The 20,095-nt window shown below is 38.0% G+C and overlaps 1 protein-coding gene across 16 annotated transcripts in view; it reads left to right on the top strand.

Annotated features, from left to right (window-relative positions):
- The window catches only part of LOC143437022 (disintegrin and metalloproteinase domain-containing protein 21-like), an 80,623-nt gene that overhangs the window by 27,176 nt on the left and 33,352 nt on the right, over nt 1–20,095 (top strand). For 9 of the 16 annotated variants that reach the window (XR_013106728.1, XR_013106729.1, XR_013106726.1 and 6 more), the window contains exon 3: nt 11,896–13,926. The exons of 1 other annotated variant lie outside the window; for it this stretch is intronic. Coding sequence is in view for 6 of the 15 variants with exons in the window: in XM_076921805.1 (XP_076777920.1) it covers nt 12,015–13,926 (1,912 nt within the window). In the remaining 9 variants the exon portion in view is untranslated. Of the gene's footprint in view, nt 1–11,895; nt 14,577–18,404; nt 19,915–20,095 lie in introns of those variants that run through there. 6 more of the 16 variants (XM_076921800.1, XM_076921801.1, XM_076921802.1 and 3 more) reach the window with 4 other exon arrangements.

The raw sequence follows: 20,095 nt of genomic DNA on the forward strand, positions 1-20,095 counted from the left end.
TTTTGTCAAATGCTTTCTCAGCATCCAGTGAGATGATCATGTGTTTTTTTTTTTTCCTTTTAGTTTGTTTATATAGTGGATTACATTGATGGATTTCTGAATATTGAACCTTTCCTGCATTCCTGGGATAAAGCCTACTTGGTCATGATGGATGATTGTTTTGACGTGTTCTTGGATTCGGTTTGTGAGAATTTTATTGGGTATTTTTGCATTGATATTCATAAGGGAGATTGGTCTGAAGTTTTCTTTTTTTGTTGTGTCTTTGTGGTTTAGGTATGAGTGTAATTGTGGCTTCACAGAACAAATTGGGTAGTGTTCCTTCTGTTTCTATTTTGTGGAATATTTTGAAGATAATTGGTATTAGGTCTTCCTTGAAGGTATGATAGAATTTTGCACTAAGACCATCTGGTCTTGGGCTTTTTTTTTTTTTTTTTTTTTTTTTGGTGGAGAGATTTTAATGACTGCTGCTATATCTTTAGGGGTTATGGGACTGTTTAGATGGTTTATCTGCTCCTGATTAAACTTCAGTATGTGATATGTGCCTAGAAAATTGTCCATTTTATCCAGATTTTTCCAGTTTTGTTAGGCTTTTGTGGTAGGATCTGATGGTTTTTAAATTTTTCTCAGTTTCTGTTGTTATGTCTCCCTTTTCAATTCTGTTTTTATTAATTTGGATACTGTCTGTATGCCATCTGGTTAGGGTTCATCTATTTTGTAGATTTCTCAAAGACCAAGCTCCTGGTTTGCTGATACTTTGTATAGTTATTTTTGTTTCTACTTGGTTGATTTCAGCCCTGAATTTGATTATGTCCTGCCCTCTACTTCTCTTAGGTGTATTTGCATCTTTTTGTTCTAGAGCTTTCAGGTGTGCTGTCAAGTTGCTAGTGTATGCTCTCTCCATTTTCTTCTTGTAGGCACTTAGAGCTATGAGTTTTCCTCTTAGCACTGCTTTCACTGTGTTCCATAAGTTTAGGTATGATGAGCCTTCATTTCATTACATTTTTAAAAGTCTTTGATTTCTTCATTTCTTTATTTCCATGTGTATGTGGGCTTTCCATTGTTTTTGTTATTGAATTTTCCAAGCAAATGGTCCCAAGAAACAAGCTGGAGTAGCCATTCTAATATCCAATAAAACCGACTTTCAACAAATAGTTATCAAAAAAAGATAAAGAAGGACACTTCATACTCCTCAAAGGAAAAATCTACCAATATCACTCTCAATTCTGAACATCTATGCTCCAAATACAAGGCCACCCACACTGCCACTCCACTAAAAGAAAATGCCTACAAAAAGAAAATGGAGAGAGCATACACTAGCAACTTGACAGCACACCTCAAAGCTCTAGAACAAAAAGAAGTAAATACACCCAAGAGGAGTAGAGGGCACCCACTAAGAGCAGCCTTACTCTGTGGGGATCTGATAGGATGCAAGGGATTATTTCAATATTTTTGTATCTTTTGGGGCTTGTTTTGTGACCAGTTATATGGTCTATTTTGGAGAAGGTACCATGAGGTGCTGAGAAAAAGGCATATTCTTTTGTTTTAGGATGAAATGTTCTATAGATATCTGTTAAATCCATTTGGTTCGTAACTTCTGTTAATTTCACTGTGTCTCTGTTTAGTTTCTGTTTCCATTATCTGTCCATTGCTGAGAGTGAGGTGCCAACTCTCAGCACTCCCTGACTATTATTGTGTGAGGTGCAATGTGTGCTTTGAGCTTTAGTAAAGTTTCTTTTATGAATGTGGGTGCTCTTACATTTGGAGCATAGATGCTCAGAATTGAGAGTTCATCTTGGCAAAATTTCCCTTTGATGTGTATAAAGTTTCCCTCCTTATCTTTTCTGATAACTTTTGGTTGAAAGTCAATTTTATTTGATATTTGAATGGCTACTCCAGCTTGTTTCTTAAGACCATTTGCTTGGAAAATTGTTTTTCATTTTTTACTCTGAGGTACTGTCTGTTTTTGTCACTGAGGTGCATTTCCTGTATGCAGCAAAATTCTGGGTCCTGTTTATGTATCCAGTCTGTTAGTCTATGTCTTTTTATTGGGGAACTGATTCCATTGATATTAAGAGATATTAAGGAAAAATGATTGTTGCTTCCTGTTATTTTTGTTATTAGAGGTGGAAGTATGTTAGTGTAGCTATCTTCTTTTGGGTTTGTTGGAAGATTACTTTCTTGCTTTTTCTAGGCTGTAGTTTCCCTCGTTGTGTTGGAGTTTTCCATCTATTATCCTTTGTAGGGCTGGATTTGTGGAAAGATATTTTGTAAATTTAATTTCGTCATGGAATATCTTGGTTTCTTTATCTATAGTGATTGAGAGTTTTGCTGGGTATAGTTGTCTGGGCTGGCATTGGTGTTCTCTTAGGGTCTGTATGATATCAATTTGTGATCTCTGGCTTTTATAGTCTCTGGTGAGAAATCGGGTGTAATTCTTATAGGTTTGCCTTTATATGTTACTTGACCTTTTTCCCTTACTGTTTTTAATATTTTTTCTTTGTTTTGTGCATTTGATGTTTTGATTATTATGCTACGGGAGGAATTTCTTTTCTGTCTCTTCTATTTGGAGCTCTGTAGGCTTCTTGTATGTTCATGGGCATCTCTTTCTTTAGGTTAGGGAAGTTTTCATCTATAATTTTATTGAGGATATCTACTGGCCCTTTAAGTTGGGAATCTTCACTCTCATCTATACCCTTAATCCTTAGGTTTGGTCTTTTCTTTGTGTCCTGCATTTCCTGGATGTTTTGGGTTAGGAGCTTTTTGCATTTTCTTTGAGAGTTGTGTTAATTTTTTCCATGGTATCTTCTGCACATGAAATTCTCTCTTCTATCTCTTGTATTCTGTTGGTGAAGCTTGTTTGCATCTGTGACTCCTGATCTCTTTTCTAGGTTTTCTATCTCCAGGGTAGTCTCCATTTGAGATTTCTTTATTGTTTCTACTCCATTTTTAGATCCTTGACAGTTTTAATTCCTTCACCTGTTTGGTTGTGTTTTCTTGCAATTCTTTATGGAGTTTAGTGTTTCCTCTTTAAGGGCTTCTACCCGTTTACCTGTGTTCTCCTGTACTTCTTTAAAGGACTTATTTATGTCCTTCTTAAAATCCTCTATCATCATCATGAGAAGTGATTTTAAATCTGAATCCTGCTTTCCCAGTGTAATGGGGGTGTCCAGGACTTGGTATGATGGGAGAACTGGGTTCTGATGATGCCAGGTAAGTTTGGGTTCAGTTGCTTATGTTCTTGTGCTTGCCTTTTGCCATCTGCTTATCTCTAGTGCTAACTGCACTCACTGTCTCTGACTGCAGCCTGTCTTTCCAGTCATCTTGATTGTGTCAGAAGTCCTCAGAGTCCAGCTGTCTCTGTGATCCTGAGCTCCTGGGTGGAAGTGCTCCTGGGACTCAGGCTGCCTCTGGGATCCTGAAATCTTGCTGCTCTGAGTGCAGTTGTTCCTTCACAGCTCTGAGTGCAGTGGTTCCTCTAGGATGTTTCAGGATATGGTGTCTTCACAGGAGCAAACCAGCTAGGTGTCTGCCCCAGCCATAAGGACCAAGCAAGGGGCAGAAGGGGAATGGTATTCCAGCAGGTGGGAGGGGTTTAGGGGTGATGGGTCCTGAGTACCTCAGCCTCCCAGTTGCAGCTCTGGGCTGTAGGGTTGTGGGGGAGGGTTCTTACCCACTGCTCTGAGTACAGTAGTTCCTCTAGGATAGTTCAGAATATGGTGTCTTCACAGGAGCAGACTAGCTAGCTGTCTGCTATAGCCAAAAGGTGTGATTACTGTTTCTAAGGGCTTATCAGGATGACCAAAATATCTGAGCTGACTTCCCTGTTCTAGCCCCAAGTCATTTTCATGTCTGAAGCCGACTTTCTTGTTCTAGCCTAAAATTTAGATTCCTGTCTGAAATTACTTCTTCGTTCTAGCCTTGACAATTAAAAGAGTGTCAGTCAACACATGTGCTAACACTTGTTTGAAATCCAGATCCTGCCCTACTTTATTTCTTGCTAACATAACATCATAGAGAACTGCAGCTAATTTCCATATATGTCTCTGAAAATGTCCAGAAGCAGACTTCCAGATGAAGACTGTTATTTCCAATATTGGACTGATTTCTAGATCAGTCCATGACTGAGTCTGAATAACTGGTCACATTTAAGAATAATACAAGAGTCATTATAACTTCTATTTTTGATTCTCTATTTCACAAGGTCTAAAAACTTGAGGCAAGGCAGCTTGTCCCATCAGGGGTATAGGTAAGCAATGGTGGGTTGGGAACAATACAGCTTTCCAGTCACCATTGTCAGGACATTCAGCAAGCTCACAGGTCACCATCATTCTTTGTCCTGGCATCAGCATATCTCACCTGTTGCTCTGGTGGCCACCATGCTCCTTCAGCATCCTGCAGAAAAAATACAAACATAACCTCTTCCCCATATTTAATATCTGATCTGGCTCATGCCTTATGACAGTAAATGGATCCTTCCCTTTCACCTATGCATAAGTATGCCGAGTTGTAGAGTGCCATAGACATTTAATAGAAAGTTCCTTGGCATCCAAAATTTTTTTTAAAAATTTAAAATTAAAAATGAAAAGAACATGATTTAAATAAATTTGTGGTGTACGGGATATATCGCCCCCTTTTTTATTTTATGAAGGTATTATTTTAAAATTCCATGGGCCCCTTCCACAGTCTTTTGTCCTTGACAATTATAAGGAATCCCTGTAATATGGGTAATGTTAAATTACTTTTTGTGTGGAAGAACTATCTGTTGAAAGTGGAGTATTAAAGCCACCCACTCACAGTTTATGGAGGTTACTAGGTGATTTTAACTCTAGAAGTATTTCTCTTATGAACTAGTGTGCCCTTGTGTTTGCTGTATACATGTTTAGAATTGCAATATCCTCTTGATGGGTATTTCCTTTGATGTGTTATCTTCCTTATCTCTTCTAATTAGTTTTGTTTTGAGCTCTATCTTGTGAAATGTTATGATGGCTATGTGGCTTTCTATTTTGGTACCTTTGCTTGGAATATATTTTTCCATCTCTTTATTTTGAGGTTATGTCCAGCTTTGATTAGGTTAGGTATGTTTCTTGGATGCAGCAGAAAAATGGATCCTGTCTTCTAATCTAGTCTAGTAATTTGTTTGTTTGTTTTTTTATTGAAGAATTGAACCCATTAGTACTGAAAGTTATTATTCTGCTGTGTTTATTGATTTTTGCTTTTTTGTTGTGATGATATGGGTTTTCTCCTCTTTTTATTTACTGGTATGCCATTGTTTATTCCCTGGCTTATTATTTTTATTGTTATTTTTGTTGAGTGTGGCTAACCTCTTCAGATTGAAATTTTGCTTCTATTGCTTTCTGAGAACTTGATTTTTAAATAAATACTTTTAAAATTTTATTTTACCATGGAATATTTTTCTTCTCTGTCTATTATGATTGATAGATTTTCTGGGAATGGTAGTCTGAGCTGTGGTAGAACATCTGTCAAGGCCCTCTAGAGCCAGTACAAGTAGTGCTGAAAAGGGCCTGTTCTGAGAGTATTTGATGATGGGTGATGTTGCAGATGGCAGCAGTGACTAGACTGATGACTCAGCACAGATTTTTCTTTGAGGCAATAAACCTTGATTCACCAGGGCCAGCACTCACTGTGATTGGTGAGGAACCTGCTGGGGCGGGGGGAGGGGGGTCAGCCCCAGTGTGATGTGGAAAAGCCCTCCTCTCTTCTTCTTGGTTCTTTTTGAGACATCGGAGGGGGAAGGGCATTGGTGGGGAGTAAGACTTGTTCTTACAGGATATTTAGGGTTTCTGTATAATAAAAGTTTACTTATCTATGTTACTATGCTACTGTAGCTGACCTGCCTCTGTGATCCTGAGGCCAGAAACTGCAGTTTCTGGCACTTAGCACCTCAGCCTAAAAACAGCAAAGGATTAATTAAGTAAATAGCCTTTGTACTCTCTCAACAGGAACTGCTGGGCCCTAACTTATGCCTGCTAGTCTGGGATCATAGAAAGAAAAAACAGTTAGAGAAGTTATTATAGAGTTTATTACTAAGTGTAAAAAGTTTCCTATGAAAGCTATCTAAGGGGAAAAGTGGAAAGGTCCTGAGTGGGGAAAAGGAAAAACTTCTCACAAGGGAAAAATTCTAGTCAGGGGAAGAGGAAAGGAAGGGACGAATTTCTACTACTAACTAACTACTATTCTTTGTCCTTGTCTTCATTATTTATACATCTTTCAGAGTACATGATCACATGTTACAAAGTTCATCACAAGTTCACACCAAAAATCAAATGATAAATTGAAATAGAAGTTTACAACAGAGAATGTTTACATGCATATCCATTAGGAGTAAGTATTTGGCTAAACAATCATCACCTGTCTAGCTCCACAGGTTCACTGAAGGTTTAAAACTATAACTAAGAAATTAGTGAAGTTTTTTATAGATAAACCCAGGGAATATTTTATCTTCTATAGGTCCTAGCACCTATAATAAATCGTGAGCTCCCTATTAGTGACTTTTGGTTAATTCTTTTACAACCTCTTGGAATGTGCTCTGAGTATGAGAAAGTCTGGTTACTATCTAAGAGCAATTAACTGATGATACTTGGGAGACCAGCAGAGTTCTCAATACAGTTTTGACTATCAAAAAGGGACCTAATAGCAGCCCCACTTTATAGGAGCTTAATAAACATTGACATAATTTTACGAATTATTATAGGATCATCATTAAGACTTAAGAAGGCATCTATTTGTCTATATAGCATCACTACAAGACAGTGCATCTTCGTGGATGAGCAGAGATCTGCTCGAAGGTGGTGTGCTAATGCTTAGTGATTGTTATATCTGTTTAGTAATAATAATAAGAAAAGCATATTAATAGCAGGAATCTTTCCTAAAATAAGTCCTTTATAGCCTTGCTGAATAAGGACTCACTAGCTGCAGATTAATAATTCAAGGCAAGCCATTAAAGGATGATCATCGGCTAATTATTAGCTTGTCCCATTATGGCCCCTGACTGAGAGCCTTTAAATTATTTGGGGGTTGGCAAGATGGAGAAGAGGAAAAAGGGGGGATTATACACACACACACACACACACACATTCACACACACACACACACACACACACACACACACACACACACACACGGAGTGCATAAAACAAGACAATCTCCAACAACTTCATACATACATATACATACATACATACATTTATGCATACATATGTACACATTCACACATAATGGATAGAGTAAAGTCCAAACCACATTATATACAAACACATACATGCATTTTATGGATGGATGGAACAAAGCTTCAAAAAGCAAACTGCAGACATTTTACATTCCTACATACACATACACACATTTGGTGGATGGAGCACGCATCAACAAGCATGCTCCAACCACTTTTTCTCCTAACCTTTTGATACCATCTAAGGCAAAGTTCTCTATGTATAAAAAAGATTGCCTCATAGCCACAATATTTTCTAAAAACAATCACCACAAAAATATATTTTTCAAAACAGATTAAAATCATTAAAGAAAAGAAAATTGCAACAGGATTATTGCTTATGCATTCTTCTTTTGAAATCCATACTTAACTAAACAGTTCCCATGTATCTTTCTCTCCACAAGTCATTATAACCCCCAAGGCAATAATTCTTTTGTCATTGATTAACAAAGTGGAAACAAGCCAGTCTATGAGTGGAACTTCCCCCCCCCCCATGCTTCACTGATGACAATTTGTATTTACAAAGAAACAGATCATCATCTAACTTCACCTTATTTTTGAAGTCTTGCTCTGCTAAATTGGTGAATCATCTCTTCTCTAGTCTTCTAATCATAATAGAATGATTTACTCTTTGTTCATAACCCTGCCTTTTCATAGCACATACAAGAAAAATGTGGCCACATCCCTAGATCATAAGGTCCAGGAACTCAGACACGACCTAGAATGAAAGTTTTCTTTGACCATAAACTTGTCCCAAGTGTATTTTTCTATTCCAAGTACAATCTGTGTTTGCAACACATGAAAGCTCACTGTGTTTCTTTTCTAACCTATCTAGTCCTCATTATTCTATAACGGAAGTGGCACATTTCTGCTCTCAATTCCAACTTGATTATATCATTCTGGCAAACGTTTTAAACCATCTCCTTAAACTTTCTATCAACTGCTATAACCACCTAAAACTATTAAATCAAATCAGGAATTTTATAAAATCATTGATTCACCTAAACTATATTATTTGATGAAAGTTTATCTTCATTTTGATCTGCAGGAAAATTGCCCAACAGAGTAGGCAATCACACAGGAAGTAGTTGCACCAGACCAATCTACCATATCAGATATATGAGGAATATAATAATGTAAAACATAAAAGGCATCATTAGCAAGCAATTCTGGAACGAAGCACCAAGCCCAATGGGTGATAATACCCCTGGGAGATTGGTTCTGGTTACTGTGAGAAGGAAGGCTGAGCAAGTCACATAGTGCAAGTCAGTAAGCAGTACTCCTCCATGGCCTCTGCCTAAGTTCCTGCCTCTAGGTTCCTGTTCTGCTTTGAGTTTCTGCCCCAATTTCCCTTCATCATAGAGTGTAACCTGAAAGTTGTAAGTGGAAGTAAACCAATTTCTCTCTAACTTGATTTCCTGTAAAATATTTCATCACAGAAAAAGGAATCCTAACTAAGATGGATACCAACCACGTACAGTAAATGACAAATGTCGGTCATAAGTTAAGTCAGTCACTTTCCATAGTCAATTAAAGTACATACTTGTAATACTGTGTAAAGATAGCATTTTAATGGGTGTGAAGGGGTCATCTCAGATGGTAATGATATCTGAATGATGAAAGAGGTGGAAAAAGCTGAACCAAGATACTGGTTTTTATTTATTAGAAACACTCATGTGAAGTGTACCTAGCATGCAATCAGATACAAAGACTTAAGAGGCAGCAGGGGAGTTTTACTTGGACACCATCATGTGAGAATGTTTGACTCTCCTTTTCCAGCACTCCAGACATGTCCTTCCATGCCCCATCACTCCATATATCAGGTATCTGCTGATTGACTCCATAATCCCCTCCATCAATCTGCACTCTTCTACTGCTCCCTGTAAATGAAACCTTTGGTCTAGTTTTTGCCCCTAGTCACTACCGCCACTCTGGTATTCACCCATGCCATTTCGAATGTCAGACATTTGCCAATGTTAATGTAGAAGATCATTCACTTAAACAGATTAGCTGTCACTAAACTTTAGGCGTCATGACTTAGGGCTGGCATTTTATTTTAAGTATTTGAAATAAACTTAGAAACAATAATTCTATGAACGGACACAGTTAAGAATATGTTTATAGGTTTTTGAGGACTGGTTATCACTCACTTGAATTTGATAAGAAAGTGTATTTTACAACCTGATTTTTTCTCTTCATGACATCTGTGTAGCCTTAACATTCCATCAAAGACTTCCAGTTGGTATACTTGTTTTGTATTGTAGTGAAAAACAATTTTATACAACATATTTCTACCATGATTTCCCATTCTCCGGTTCCTTTCAACTCTTCCAGAAGCTATCTAGAAAATGCTATGAGAAGCAACTGAATTTCCTAGAGAAGGCCCACTGTTTTTCATGGTTGTGTTGGGTGCGCTCTGAGATGTACAGTTTTCAAAATCTTCATTGCTTCTCATGGCTGATAAGTTTTTCTGCCACTATTACAGAGTTGAATGCATTATTTTCTTTGTAATTTTTTTTTATTCTTTATTCATACCTACTGGAGAATCAATATGAAGAATTAGTTTTATGTAGTAATGCTGTTTAGAAGAACTTTTGAGTTCATAATACCTGATCATGATTTTATAGAACTCCCTAAATTGACACAAGTAATCTCAAGCCCTCCATAGAATAAGAGCTAAAAATAGAGTTTCGTTAGCCTTCATGGGTCGTGAGGTAATTGAACTAGGGGGAAAAGACTTGTAATAAATTTACAATCAAAGAAAACATTCCTTGTAGGTTAGGAATGAGGCCACTATCTGGTAAACAAAAGTCATAAACTGGGAATGGACAATTCATTGTAGGTACAAGAACAGAAAGTAAATGATGGGCTAGTTTATCTATATATAAACTATTAAAAATAACAAAACACAAGGCAGCTGATTTGTCACTTGACAAATCTGTTCTAACATGTGACATAAAAACTATTGCTTTATTTCATGTTCACTTGTGTATTGGGCATAACCATGGGAGTGGTTATTTTTAACTTACTACCCTGCCAACATTGTATGGCATTTACAACCAGGAACCATAAAAACTTGCTCTATCCATATGCCCCCAATTTGCTGTTGAGACATGCTTTTTTTTCTCTTCCAGTAAATATATTTAATAAATTTAAAAATTCTATTGTTTTAAACTTCTAATGAACTTGTGGAGCCAGAAAATGATAGTGGATTTTTATTTAGGTACAGTCTTACTGGACAGACATGTAAACAATTTCTTTAAACCTTTTGATCTATGACATGAAGTATTAGTTTAAACTTACTATGAATTTATAGAATGTAGAAATGCTTAGAAAGCCATGTGATCTCTTTCTGGAGAAGGTATCAAACCTAAGAAAGACAATGAAGTGGCAGTGTAGACCTTTTCTGCTTCATTCAATGTGCACATGTCTCTGTGTGTGCCTGACTTTCTTTTCTATTCTCTCTGGGTCATGAAGAGTTAATAAACTCCAAGTTTCTCACCTGGCTAGTGAGTGGCCCTTGAGTCAAAGAGAAAAGAATCCAAGAAACTAAGTTTTCTTAATTTCCCTGCTGCTATCAGCAGGAGTTAATTTCTAGAAGCCAACCTCTTTTAGCCACAGAATGGCAAGAGACAATTAAACTGCCAGAAGTCTTCATCTTCTGGCTACAGAATAGCAGGAGACAGTTAAATTGCCAGAAGTCAAAAGCTTTTGGCTCCTGCTGATGCCAGCCTTGCTGCCTTTCTCAGTACCTGAATGCTGAGCTGGACCTCAGCACAGATCCTCCATCTCTCCCCACCAACCTAGCTCTGTGCCCTTTCTTGAAAAACAAAAACAAAAACAAAAACAAATAGGTCAGTAAAGAATCCAGAATTTGAAAACACAAAGCTAAATTTACCAGGAAACATGTGTACACATGCAGAATAACCCACAGATTCAGATATCAATATCAAATTAATATAAATATAAATATCAATATAAATTATATTTACATAAAATATAAATAATAATATAGCAACAGACCAGTAAGACATAAAGTGTCCGCAGTTATTTCTATAATGAATCATTCTCTTCACAAGATCCTTGATAGAGGAGCATCTAATGTCTTACTAATATTTGTTTCTGGACATAACTAAATGGTCAATTGTTTCCTTATATAATATATAATTTATGTTAACTATATATATCAAATAACATATGATATATGATATATTTTATATTATTTATATATTATATTATTTATTGTTATATTACAATATATTATATGATATATTTTATATGTGATATATTATTTATTATATGATATATTATGGTTTATGATATATGTAAACACACACACACAAATATTGTCCTAAATCTCAAATTGAAGATAAAAAATTTCTCAAAGTTATTTCTATAAACAATAATTCTCCCCACATGATCCCAGATAGAGGAGTATCCAAGGTCTTACTAATATTTTTTTATGGACATAATTAAATGTTCAATTCTTTCCTCATGAAGGACATGATGTATATTTTACCATATATACTATGTATGTTATGTATATGATACGTTATACATTTTATGATAATTATGTTTTATTATATCGGTTATACATGTATATATCTGTAAATATACAATATAATTGTCCTAAAACCTCAAATTTCCTTTTGTCACTTATATTTTCACAGTCAGGTATGAGCTGTTTTAACCCAAATACATACTTATTTCTCCAAGTGCCTCCCACTTTTTGCTGTTCCCTGGGGCTTCCACCATAGGCCCTCCAGATGACTGAGCACACAATGCTTAGATGAGCACAGCATTGTTATGTAACAGCCTGCCTCCCTTTACTTACAGAGGTTGTAAGCCTCTTGCCTCACTCTGCTCTCCTCATGACTTGATGTCTAAGTCCTGTGTGCCACCCAGTGGACCAGATTTGGTTTGGTCCATGGCTCCCTTCCTCAGACCATCTACCTGGACTTGGGCCCTGCTGGAAGGTGCTCTCTGGCTCTCTGTGCTCTGGGCACTGTTTTCTCCAGCCTGCTGTTCCCATGACCCACCCAAATGGCGCTTCTCTACCTCTGAAATTGTCATCCCCAGGAAGGTTCCCCAGAGAATGGGTAAAAGTGATATGTCAGAGCACATCGCCTACAGCATGCGCTTTAGGGGACAAAGACACGTGGTCCACATGAAACTCAAGAAGAATATGATTCCTCAAAATTTTCCTGTATATACCTCTAATGACCAAGGAGCCCAGCAGGAGGATTACCCATTTGTTCCTCGGGATTGTTACTTCTACAGCTACCTGGAAGGAGTCCCAGGGTCCCAAGCTACACTAGATACCTGCACTGGAGGTCTGAAAGGAATGATACAGGTGGATGACTCCACTTATGAAATGAAACCGTTGGCATCTTCTTCAAAATTTGAGCATGTAATTTCTCTGCTTGTGGTGGATGAAAGGTCACGTAAGTCTAAAAAGTGTAGAAATGATGAGATTATGGCAGAGGCAAATATCCCCCCTGAAGAGACTCAGCTTGCTGGAAGTCCCAGAGCAGCTCCCGTGTATCTGTGGCGTATACATTCAAAAACGATAGGAATACACTACACGGTGACTGACAGCTTTTACATACGCACTGGGAGTAACGTAACTATCTCGATTGGGGCAACATTGATAATAAACAGCATAGCAGACAGCATTTATAGAGTAAGTGGATTTTATTGGCATATAAATGCTATATGTATTTGGACTAGCTATCCCCAGTTCAACGTATATGAATATGATAATGATATTTGGGGTTTACTGGAACACTTCGGCCGTTGGAAAGCCAATTTTTTTTGGCAAATGCCCCACTCCACTTCAGCTATTCTCTCATCACATAAATTAGGAGATGTAGATTATGCAGGCGTTCAAGGTAGTGTATGTGTCCCCAGCTGGAGTGTATTATATTCCCATGTAGTAGGAGAAAACCATTTCTTTATGGGTTCATCTTTAGTGGCTCACGCAATGGGTCACGTTCTGGATTTACAGCATGATGTATCTGGCTGTGTTTGTTTCAGAAGGACTACTTGTGTCATGAATGAATTTCCTACTCTTCAGGATATGCTAAGCAATTGTTCCCATAGTGAGTTGCTTACTCTGGTCAATGACTGGGACCCTTGCTTGAGTAAAGAACATAGTACATATACTAACTATAATTATAAACTTCCTCGTTGTGGAAATAAGATAGTGGATGAAGGTGAACAATGTGACTGTGGTTCTTTAAAAGACTGTTTGTCTGATAAGTGTTGTGAAACCTATTGTGACTATACTGAGGGCAGCATTTGTGCTAAAGGAGGTTGCTGTGAAAATTGTCAGTTTGCTCCCACTGGAACAATATGCAGAGACAAACTTGGTATTTGTGATCTTCCAGAATTCTGTAATGGAGTCTCAGAGCAATGCCCAGCAAATTTTTACATCATGGATGGAACTCCTTGTTCTCCACTAGCAGTTTGCATGTCAGGAAACTGTAGCGACCGTGATTTGCAGTGTCAAGCTCTTTTTGGATACCAAGTAAAGGATGCTTCACCAGATTGCTATAAAAAATTAAATCGCAAAGGTGACCGGTTTGGAAACTGTGGGGTTGTACTGAGACGTGGAGGAAGGCAACCTGTCCCATGTCAAATTGAGGATTATTTATGTGGACAGATTCACTGTGATGGTGTCAGTCATATTCCTGGTGGAGGTGAGCACACTACCTTTCATCACATAAAAGTACAAAGTTATAAAGAAGAAAACTGCTTTGGGTATGATGCACACCATGGGACAGACCTTCCAGACATAAGCCTTGTAATGGATGGTGCAACCTGTGGCCCAGGGAAATACTGCCACAAACAGAGATGTGTTTTTCATCAAACTTTGCATTTTAATTGCAACATTGTTTCATGTAACTTCAGAGGGGTGTGTAACAACATTGGCAACTGTCACTGTGTCCAAGGGTGGCAACCACCAGATTGTGCAGAAAAAGGAGCAGGTGGTAGTATAGACAGCGGTCCTTCAGTTAGCAGTGAGGAAAGATTTAATGCCAAAATACATATGAGTGTCAACAGGCTAATAATTCTTGTAGGTACTCGCATGCTTCTTGTCATTGCTTCGATTATTTCTGGTGCAATTTCAAAAGCAGCATTACGTCCACAAGTGCCCCCACGTCGCCCCCGTTAATAAATAAATGATTTCATCTGAAACTCATTGGATCCACACAATGGACAAATCCATGTCAATTACCAGAAGAAGTTGTCAATGATGTCTCCTGAGTCATGTAACCATTCACAAATTTGAGAATTCTATCTTGAAATAAAATCACTGGGGACTTAGTATTGAGTCTCTATGTTTAAATTTGATATTTATAATTTTTTAAATCTCTCTCTCTCGACCCCTCTCTGATTATTTCCCTGTGTGTAAGTGTGAGTGTAGTTTCTTGTGGAGACCAGACTCTGATCCCCAGGAGCTGGAGTTACAGGTGGTTGTGGATCACACAGCATGGGTGCTGGGAACCAGACTCAGGGTCTCTGCAAGAGCAGCCAGCCCTCTTAACTTCTGTGTCAGCTCTCTAGCCTCTTAATGCCATATAACTAACCCCTTCTTAGGTTTGTTTTGATTTCGATTTTTCTCTCTCCCTGTTTTATGGTGCTAAGAAGCACAGACAAGAACCCAGGGTCTTACTCAAGCCAAGTGAATGTCCTGCCTTCTACTCTACTGTACCGAAACAATTGGTCACATTCTTTATACTTCTACATGTAAAATCCATCTTTCATATTTTTTCATGAAGAGAAAATACGTATATGTGATGTCCATTTTAAAGTTTTCTAGATGATTCTGTATCAACTTTTGGCTGCCTTAATATGTGCTATTGTCATGGTCTGGTTTCAATTGTATTAGATCACTGTCTATTTTATTGTTAATGTAAAGTAAGTATCAAAAGACATTTCTAAAGCATATGGATGCAGGAGGAAAACAGTTGATTGCCTTTTTTTCTGTATTTGTTTTTCTCTTAACCTAGCTTTCTCCCAAATAATTGAGACTGGACTACTATATTTATTTAACAAGCTTAAAGGATACAAGAATGGAGCACTGTTGTGTAAACCAATCTGGATATTAATCTTTTTTGGAGACAAAGTCTCACTGTGCCTGGAGGTGACCAATTGGTTAGGCATGGCAGTCAACAAATCTTGGGCATCCTCCTGTCTCCACATCCCCAGCACTGGGACTGCAAGCATGCGCCCAACATCTCAGGTCTCAGTGATTACAGGTCAAGTTCTTTTCCCACTGAGCCCTCCATCCTCAGTCCAGTTTTGATAGTATATTACTAGTATCCTTAAGATCCTGTTTTCTTTGAAGTTCTGAGGATTAAACCCCAGCTCTTTCACATGTCATGCAAGTACTCTGCTTCTTTTTTTATACCTGTAAAGAAACATTTTGGGGACTGAAGAAATAACTGGATGAGGTAGAGCATGTGACCCTGAGTTTGGATTCTCAACACCCTGATAGACATCTGGGCATGACTAGGTATGTCTGTGACACTCATCCTGTGGGAGGAAAGATACAGCATGATGCCTGGGGATTCTGGTCACCAGCCCAGCTCCAGGAGCACAGGTAAATCTTGTTCCTAAAGGACAAGAGGGAATGTTATAGCAGGACATCTGATGTCTCAGTCTGCCTTCCACAAGCAGGGTGGAATCTGTCAGTGTCCTCCCCTTCTGTGTGCTTTTACGCCTTGTCCCAGATATTTGAAGGATAGCAACACCAACTGGTCTTTGTAAACTGGGCCATTTTTACCTTTCCCCAAATGAAGTTCCATTCCATTAGATCCTCCATTCTCCCTGGCTTCCTGCAAAAGGCCTCTAGAGACATGTGCAGCCTGTAGACCAGTGGTACATGTGATCAGTGGGAGCCACGCATGCAGCTCAACACAAACATGTAAACTTACTTAAAGCATTATGAAGTGAGGATTTTTTATTCTTTTATTATTATTTTTTATAGATTAAACAATGTGTTCATGCTGGATGATTGTGACACAAGCCTTTAATCCCACTGCTCTGGAGACAGAGGCATATGGATCTCTTGAGTTTGAAGCCAGCCTTGCTACAAAGTGATCTACTGGACAGACAAGGTTACACAGAGAAACCCTGTCTAGAAAAGAACTAGACCAATAACAGCCACCACCTCAACAGCACACGTGGTTCTTGAGCCTGGACTTTGTAGGTGACAGGTCCTGCAGGCAGATCAGGTTGACATGCCTGGTAGCACATGTATGCAGGCAGGCCTTGGTGCACTTTACTAAGCTACCACATGGTGGCAGTAGGAAGCAACAGAAGGGAAATGAACAGGCTGCCTTTCAAACCATAGCCCAGGTTTGGACACAACTTCAGCAATGTATCCATGAGATTTAGAACTCAAGTGTTGATGATGGTCAGGCTGTCACTCACCACTGAGCAACACTGAACCTTCAGGTCAGCACATAATGTTTTAGCCATTGGGAAAATTTCCTGTCAGTCTAGACTATGCTATACCACCCTATTCTATATCTAATCTTATACTGTATCTAATCAAATTACTGCATTTAGAGAGTTGAGAGATTTCCAGGTTCATTTTTGTATTACAAATAATTGTCTGATTTTACTTAGAGTTTATCTTCATGAAAACTGATTATTTCTTTTGAAAAACTTACAATAATTAGAAATTCTAGCTAATCCTATAAAAAGTATGCATTATTTTCTAATGTGTAGTTTATTCATTATCTTATCATTACAGTTATTTTATATTTGTATTTTATCATTTATTTATATGTTTATTAATATTTAGATTTTATTATTACATAATATTCTGTTGTATTATAATTTATGTTATGTCCATTCTGCTCATTTCTTTTTTAATTACTTAGGCTCTAATGGGCTGACTCTTTTTTTCACACGTGTATCCTCTTTCTAATTTTGATTTTCCACTGACACCCTTGATTTAGAATGTTTTCTGAATTGCTATTCCCTAGTTTGGATCCTGTTACCCCTAGGATGAGAAAGCATTGACAAAGGAACCCATATAATTCTGTTTTTGAAAAGCACCTTTATTTCTTTTAGTGTATCCTTTTCTTCTGCCTCCTGATGACCCCCTTTGGCCCTTTCCATTACCCACTTTACACAGGGTCCTTGTGAAGAGCCTGTGGAAGTATCAGGGTCAGAGAGATCGGGAATCCTTGACACAGGAAGCTGAATCCAGTAATCCACTACCACCCAACAAGACAACCCTCACTAGCTTCTGGAAAATGAATAAGGAACTCTGATACTTGGGTGGAGAATTAACTGCCCTTCCTTGAAATGGACTCCTTTGTTTGTGATCAAGCCTCTGTATTGCATCTAGTGTGTTTGATAGTTGGAGTGGATTATGGTTTTACATTTCTTCATTTATCTAACTGTTATTTTAGGAATGACCCTGAGTGTAATGGTTAATGATAACAACCACATTTCCCTTCACTAAATCTCACAAAATCATGTTAATAAAAATGAATTAAATGTGCCGTGGTGATAAATATCTATTAGCCAGCAGAGAGGAATTAGAGGCTGGAGAGTCCCTAGAAGCTTGAAGCCAGCTTCTGCTCCATAGTGAATTCAAAGACAGATTAGACTACAGACTGAGACCCTGGCTCAGAAATAAATGAATAAACATAAGGAATCTATTTTCAAAGAGGAAAGAGTTTAGTTTTTACTTGACTGCTCCATATACAAGAAGTGATATTCATCATATCCATGGATGGAATTGTCAGACAGTAAAAAGTGCAGTGTGACATGGAAGAGTATGGTAGTAAAACAGTATTAAATTACCATTTACAAGGATGTGATTGTCTTCAAACTAAATATAGTTTACATTGCCCTATCATGGAAAGAACTATCAACATTACATCCTTTGTTGTGCTGAACCTCAGTTACATAAAATTGGGTTAAATTCTTCAGTTAAAATATATAGAGTAAACTTATTTTTAAAGGAAGAAAACCCAATTTTTTTTTTTTTTTTTAAAAAAAGAGTATCCATGCAAATGGTGATCAGGGGACCAGTGGTGGCCATCCTGAGATGAAAAAATACTTTAACTAGGGCTGGGGAGATTGCTCAGTGACTAGGGACACTGGCTTCTCTTCCAGAGGACCTGGATTTGATTCTGAGCAATAGTATTATGACTCACAGCTGTCTGGAGCTTCAGTTGCTAGGTATTGATGCTCTCTCTTTGGCCTCTGCGGGCACCAGACGTGAACACAGTTTATAGACATAACATACATGCAGGCAAAAATCTGTGCACATAAAATGTGTTTAAGGAAATACTTTAACAACAGTTAAGTAAACAAAGGTCATGATAAATAAATAGTTAATATTGAATATTCACCTTGATAGGCCATAAAATGAATTACTCATAATATGCATAAAAGTTTGAAAGGCAAAACTAATTTTCATGAATGAAAATGAAATGCCAGGACTTAGAGGCTGATAGGACAAGGCAGTTTTCCTCATCTTGTCTCAGCTGGAACCATCTGTGGTTCAATCTGAAATTACCTCCTTTTCTACCCCCTGATGTAGGAGAGTACCCAGCCCTGTTCTAGAGACTTGGGATCAAGATACCTGAGCTAATTGCATGGTTTTAGTGTCTGTAAAACTGCTTGCTTCTGAAGACCCCCAAATTTGGGAGACCCCCCACTCAAGTCTCGGGAAGTCGTGACCACCCATAAACTCTCGCAAGACACTGTACCTGGATGCAATAAAGAGGCTTTATTAGGGAAGTTGGCCAGCCAAGGTCAAACCACAAGCTCTCTCAAGAGCAGAGTTTGACCACGAGTGGCAGGCTAAGGGGTCTTTTAAAGAGGAAAACCACAAACCAGGGGAGTGAGGAGGGGGTAAGATGTTGCCAAGGATACATAACATAAGAATAGTGAAACATTCCAGAGGAACCCACCCTGAATCGTTTATAGTCATGAAAATTACTCAGTACACTCATTCTTCTCAAAAATGTGGTTTTACCATGTCACTGCCCTACCCTGTCATTTACCAGCTATTTATTAACTAATTCTCACTTGCTCCAGCCACAGCCCAGTCACTTTGTGTCGCCACCTAAACGACTCTTATTCTTTACAGCCAGTTCCCCAAACTGGCCTGGCTTGTTTCAGAGAAAAATTTCCATGTCCCTAAAAGAACTTAAAAAGCATCTATATATTTATATTCTCTAAAAATGATTTTTATAATTTTTCATTCTTCACTCACTTTACTTCCCTCTGCATCTACCAACAGGATGTGGACTGTTGTTGTTGACAATGCTTGGGACCATCCATAGTTGGCAAGCACTTTACTATGCATACAGTGTTCTGCCTACACAGCAGAAGAAGGCACCAGATCTCATTTTAGATGGTTATGAGCCACCATGTGGTTGCTGGAAATAACCTCTGAGCCATCTCATGACTCCCAAAATGTAGTGTTTCTGTCTTCTTTGTCTTTTAAAATCTCTCATTCAAATGCATTCCAGGTTGCCCTGTGAGAAGTGTTTCTCTCCAGGCAATTGCTGCCTGAATAATGCAGTCTGAGACCAGCAAGTTCCTGTCTCCCCAAAGAAAGAAAGGAGGAGTGGGAAAAAAAGGGGCCCAGAGACAGAACAGATAGAGGAAATGAATAAATGAATTTAAAACTGAAAGACCCACCTAAGGTAAAAAATATCTTTTCAAGGAGGTGAGATGGCAAGACCTTTAGAAATGCTAACCAAAGACAGAAAAATAATGCAAGAAAAAACAATTATAGCTACAGAGAAAAAACAAAACAAACAAAATAACAACAACAACAAAAAAAAACCACACAAAACAAAAACAAAGACCAACAACCACAAAACA

The sequence above is a fragment of the Arvicanthis niloticus genome, chromosome 23, assembly GCF_011762505.2.
Source record: "Arvicanthis niloticus isolate mArvNil1 chromosome 23, mArvNil1.pat.X, whole genome shotgun sequence".
NCBI classification, from domain to species: domain Eukaryota; kingdom Metazoa; phylum Chordata; class Mammalia; order Rodentia; family Muridae; genus Arvicanthis; species Arvicanthis niloticus.